Here is a 5,556-nt window from a genome sequence, read left to right on the forward strand (position 1 = left end):
ACAGTGTTGAAAGACACTATTTTCAGTTTCAAAAATTCGTCTACTGTGTAGAAAGGATTATTTACTAGTATTCTGTACAACTTAGCTTTGAAGACATTGACAGGTAACTCTTTTAAATCTATACTTAATTTATTGTACAACTTAAGTCCAAGAAACTAAATATGAATTCTGTGACTTGGATAGTCTTTGATATGGTACATCTGAACATGATTTGTTCCTGGTGTTATGGCTATGTACATCCCTTCTTAATGATATATTTGAAATATTGTTCCTAGCATACAATAGAACATTATAGATGTACAAGTTTATTACCATCAGGCATTGCAATTTAACAAACAAGGGTTTACAGTGTTCTAACTTATCTGTCGGTTATTATTCTTACTAATTTTTTTTGTAAAAGTAGAATGCCCTATACGTGACTGCTATTGCCCCACAATAAGATTCCATATGATATGATACTTTGAAAGAAAGCAAAATATGCTGATCTTATATAACTATTAGGGACATGTCTTTTTAAATTTCTAATTAAATAGATAACTCTTGAGAGTCTGGCACTCATACACTATAAATAATATGGCCTCTCAACTATTTTCTAGTTGTCTTACTTGTAACTAAGGATGTGTGTGTGTAAATGTACATATATATTGATATTCTCCAAAGCACTTTCCAATTGAACTTTCAAATATAGCTCCTTCCGTCTACAGTCGCATATGCAACATCCTGTATATTAACTGAAGTAACCATAACTGAAGTAATTATACTAAAAACTTCTGTTATCATGAAAATAATACTGAATTTTTGATGAAACTGGCTCAATTTCAGCAAGTAGCTGTCTTCTTCAGATGTGATACATCCAGTAAAGAGCTTTGTACTGATATGTAACAAATGCAGTCTGGCACTTTGAATGAAGTGAAGTCAACTGAAAAATTTCAGTGAATGTACATCCTGTGGTCACTTGATAAAAAAACTGCACAATGCCAGTTGTTACATCCATGGCAGCAGAATAATGTCTATTGAAGCTGCACTAACACTACTATTATCAGCATATCTTAACTGCATTACAGACCTTCCTGCTTGACGCTGGCTCAGATATCAACACATTCCCAGCCTGGTGCACACCTGGCAATAAGCTGGATGAACACTTATGCCTAAAACCCATAACCAACATGACACTCAAGCTTTATTTACTTTGTGGTGCATAGTACCACTGTCTGCATAAAGTCAGTCATTTGTTTTGAGTTTGAATAGCCACACATTAATTGCAGCTGTCAGCTGAGTGTTAGGTATTGTTACTGCAGCACATCAGTGGACATCATTTTCGTCTTTGAGCTAACACAGATTCTCATAAGAAGTGACAAAAATTTTGCTCTGTGCTCTTTAGTTTAACCTTTAACTAATGTGGTGCGATCTATTTGACCATGCACTTTCATCAACGATTGCGATTTAGGCAGTTCCCTACCCATTATTGGAGCCATCGGCTTGTTAGCTTTGAGTTTAGTTGTGAGTGGACCAGCAACACATGTAGTGTTATTCCATAGCTTCTATAATGTGAGTGACATCCTTTTGAAAGTCGCTCACTGTCATTTTGACCACATTATGGTGTTTGTGTAATTTTTTCTGCAGTTATTCTTCTTACATATTCTCAATATTTTCCATTTCACAGCTTTTGAAATATGGCAGAACCTAGTAATTCTACAGGTAAAGGGTCTGATGCAAGTAGCAGACAATGTGTGAGCACTTTAAACCAAAACTTTGAAGAAACTGTAAGCAGATAGTTGGAGGAATCAGAGAATAGTGACTGCGATGATAATCCAGAAGAAACTGAACCCATTGTGAGTGAGCATGACACATTGTCAGAACAAAGTGCAACAGAAAATTACTCTGATGAAAGTAGGAATCCATGTGATGAGCAACAGAGAAGCAATTATTTCTATGGCAAGAATCAGTACAAATGGGCCAAAGCACCTCTGATCCGAGCTGTTAGAACTCTTTGCCATAGCATCATCATGAAATTTCCATCTGCCACATTGACAACAGGAGATCCAAAAGACCATTTTTATTATGGCATCTCTATTTTGATGATGAAGTTTTCAATCACATCCTACAAATGCTAAAATAGATTGCATCAGGCAGAAGTGCTCTGAAAAAAGCAAAGCTGAACTGCAGAACCTGGATTTTGATGAACTTTTGGCTTTTTGAGGACTTCTGATATATTCTTCTGTCTTTAAATCCAAGCACAAAAACGTAAATTATATATTTGTGATTGATGGTTCAGGTTGGGAAATTTTCAAATGTGACATGTCTAAGAACCATTTCCTAAAGTTGTTGAACTCCTTACGGTTTGATGACTTTCGAACTAGAAAAGAGAGTCTCAAAGTTGACAAAATGGCAGCAGCCTCTTTCCTCTTTAGAAAAATTGTGGAAAATTCCCAAAAATATTTCAATTTAGGCACATGTGCTACTGTAGATGAACAACTAGTTTCCTTCCATGGTAAATGCTCATTTGTGGTCCACATGCCAAAGAAGCCTGGTAAATACGGTTTAAAAATCATGTCCTTGTGTGATGAAAGGACCACTTACTTTTATAATGGGTATATGTACAGTGGAAAAGGCTCTGATGATGATACTTTGCTGGACAATGGTAATAAACTGATGATAACAAAGCAGTCTCTGTTGCGATTGTGTAAACCAATCTATAGCAGTAATCGTAACATTATTGTTGACAATTTGTGGAGATCAATACAGGCTGTAGAAGAGTTAAGGAAAAGAGGATTGGCTTTTATGGGAACTCTAAAAAAGAATGAGAGATTCTGCAAACTTTCCAACTAAATAAGTATAGTCCAGTGCAAGGCATGACTCTAAAGACAAACAAAGCAGTTATTCTTGTCTCTTCCATGCATCATAGCCCCGCGGAGGATTTGAATTCTCAGAAATCAGAAATACTATCATACTGCAACACCACTAAAGGAGGTGTTGATGAACCGGACAAAAATTGCTCCATATACTCCCGCAGTCGAAGAACTTGGCATTGGCCAATGTGTTTGTTCTACTGTTTATTGGACATCAGCATAGCAAATGCATATGTTCTTCAGAAGAGTGGATCATATGAAGCGCCTGTTGAGAGAGGTATCTTCCTGAAAGAGCTGGCCTGTAGTCTTGTGCTGAAACATATGCAAAAGTGAGCTCAGAACCCACGACTTCCACAGGAGTTACAACTAATGACCCGCCGGATTTTAGGCCCCGATACTCCTGCAAAAGAAGCAGTGGAAGCAGAATTAGGCCCTAGGAATAGTAAAACATGGAGAATCTGCCCAGTGAGTAAGAAAAGGAAGACTTTGCATGTTTGCTACATCTGCAAGAGACCAATATGCATGCACTGCTGTTGCCAGGTCTGCAAGTACTGTTGTGAAAAATTGTGGTTTGGAGGACTCTGATTTTTCATGAGGTATTTTTTCAGGTTAAAAATGTCACATTTTTGTTCTATTAGTTCTTCAAAGAAGAAATACAAAATCTATCAAAGCATTAATTTTGTTATTAGCATGTGAAGAACATATAAATGTATTAATTTACAAGATGTGCATTAAACATATCTCAATGCCAGTTTATCAATAATTATTTAAAGTTAATGTTTTGTATTTTCATGTTTATTTACATTGTATTAAAGACTCTGCTATATACAAAACAGAGAATTTCAAAGGGATTCAAATTGTTAACATTACGCCCACCTATAATTAAGAGGTCAGATTGACCGCAACATGATCTTAGTGTCCCATGTATGCCACTATGTTAGCTAAAGGTTAAACTCATTAATTTCATGCATATTTGTTTATTTATCAGGCACAGCTTCATGTTTTATTTACTGTGTAGTGCATAGTACCACTGTTTGCATCACACTAGACATTTGTTTTGCGTTTAAATAGTCAATGCAGTAGTTATCGGCCCTTAGTTAAGTGTTAGCTTTCATACCTACAGCAGTACGTCAGAGAACACTGTTTTTATCTGTGTGTTGATACTGCTTCTCATAAGAAGTGACTTACTTTAAATTTCCTTGGTGATATTTAGTCTTGTTAATTTTGTGTGTGTTTGTTTATTTATCAGGCACATTTCCAAATTTATTAGTTGTCTATAGTATAGTTCCACAATCCTTAGTATGAAGAGGAATTGTGATTGCTGTGTTCAGATGTGATCTGAGTTGGTAACGCTTTGTTTGCAGCCCCAGGAAGTGTTGGCTTTGGTCAGAAAGCTTGAGACTGCTGCCAATGTGGCGGGCCAGACATGGAAAACTGAGAGATGTCTAGCACATCCCACATTTCCCCTGATCGCTCCAGGGGACCTGGCTGCCCCGGGTACTGCCTGCACTGATGTCAACCCCTCACACATGCTTGAGTGGGAAGTCTTTCCAAGGTGTGGCAGACAGTGAAAGAATTTCTGAACGGCCAATTGGAGGTCCTCCCGTGTTGACCTGATGAACAAGTTTTAGGTGGTTCCATGGCTGACGAAGACCTGAAGCCAGATGCTGCTATTTAGCCCATTCTGCAGGAAGCCTCTCAGCCTGCAATATCTGGGTATTCACAGAGGGTGGGCTTATTGGTAGGTAGGAGCTCGAACATTAGGCACATAGTGGTGCCACTTAGGGATATGGCTGCTAAGAATGGGAAAACCCCATTGTGCATTCTGTGTGCACACTGGGAGGAGCCATTCCAGATTTGTAAAGGATGCTTATTGATGTCATGAAGATCACAGGGGCCAACTGTGGGTGGTGGCTCATATCCATACCAATGATGTGTGTCATTTTGTATTGGAAGAGATTCTATCTTGGTTTGAGTGGATAGCTAAAGTGGCAAAGACTGGCAATCTTGTTTCCAAGGTGAAGGTGGAGCTCAGCATCCATATCATCATCAGTGGTACCAACTGTGGTCCTTTGGTATAGAGCTGAGTGGAAGGTCTCAATCAGAGGCTCAGACAGTTCTGCAGCCATGTAGCTGCAGATTCCTCAACTTGCGCAATGGGTGGTGGGTTTATGGGTTCCACTTACTAAGTCAGGGGTCCAGTACACACAGAAAACTGCTACACAGCTCTGTGGAGAGGACTAGGCAATTTTATTGGTTAGGGGGTCTCAGGAGACTACAGGAAGTGTGTCACTCTAAAATGATGAAGGACAAACACAGGAAGGTAATGCTAACAGTGATTGGTATTATAGTTATAAACTGTCACAGCTGTGTTGAAAAAGAATCAGAGTTCCAAGCACTAATAGAAAGCACTGCAGCTTAAATCATTGTAGGTATGGAAAGCTGGTTAAAGCAGGAAATAAGTTCAGCTAAATTTTTTACAGAGGATCTAACTGTGTTCAGAAAGGAAGGATTAAATATAGTTGGTGGTGGAGGATCCATCACAGGTAGTTTATCTTTTAGTGAAACAGAAGTAAATAGTTTGTGTGATTTACTACAGGTAGAGGTTATAGCTGACAAATGGAATAAATTAAAAATTAGTTCCTTTTTACAGACTCCCCTCCTCTCCCCTCCTTCCCCCTCACAACTTGGATGATACAATTGCTGA

The 5,556-nt window shown here is 38.3% G+C and overlaps 1 protein-coding gene across 1 annotated transcript; it reads left to right on the forward strand.

The window, feature by feature from the left end:
• The first annotated feature begins 2,852 nt into the window (after positions 1-2,852).
• LOC124776130 lies at positions 2,853-3,182 on the forward strand. Its single transcript, XM_047250970.1, has one exon. It carries the CDS (start codon positions 2,853-2,855, stop codon positions 3,180-3,182), a length of 330 nt encoding a protein of 109 aa, XP_047106926.1.
• Positions 3,183-5,556: the final 2,374 nt, after the last annotated feature.

This window comes from Schistocerca piceifrons, chromosome 1 (genome assembly GCF_021461385.2).
Source record: "Schistocerca piceifrons isolate TAMUIC-IGC-003096 chromosome 1, iqSchPice1.1, whole genome shotgun sequence".
In the NCBI taxonomy this organism is placed as follows: Eukaryota; Metazoa; Arthropoda; class Insecta; order Orthoptera; family Acrididae; genus Schistocerca; species Schistocerca piceifrons.

Bases quoted from the DNA above. Each gene is read 5' to 3' on its own strand.
- LOC124776130 (XM_047250970.1), top strand. From the start codon at position 2,853: ATGACTCTAAAGACAAACAAAGCAGTTATTCTTGTCTCTTCCATGCAT.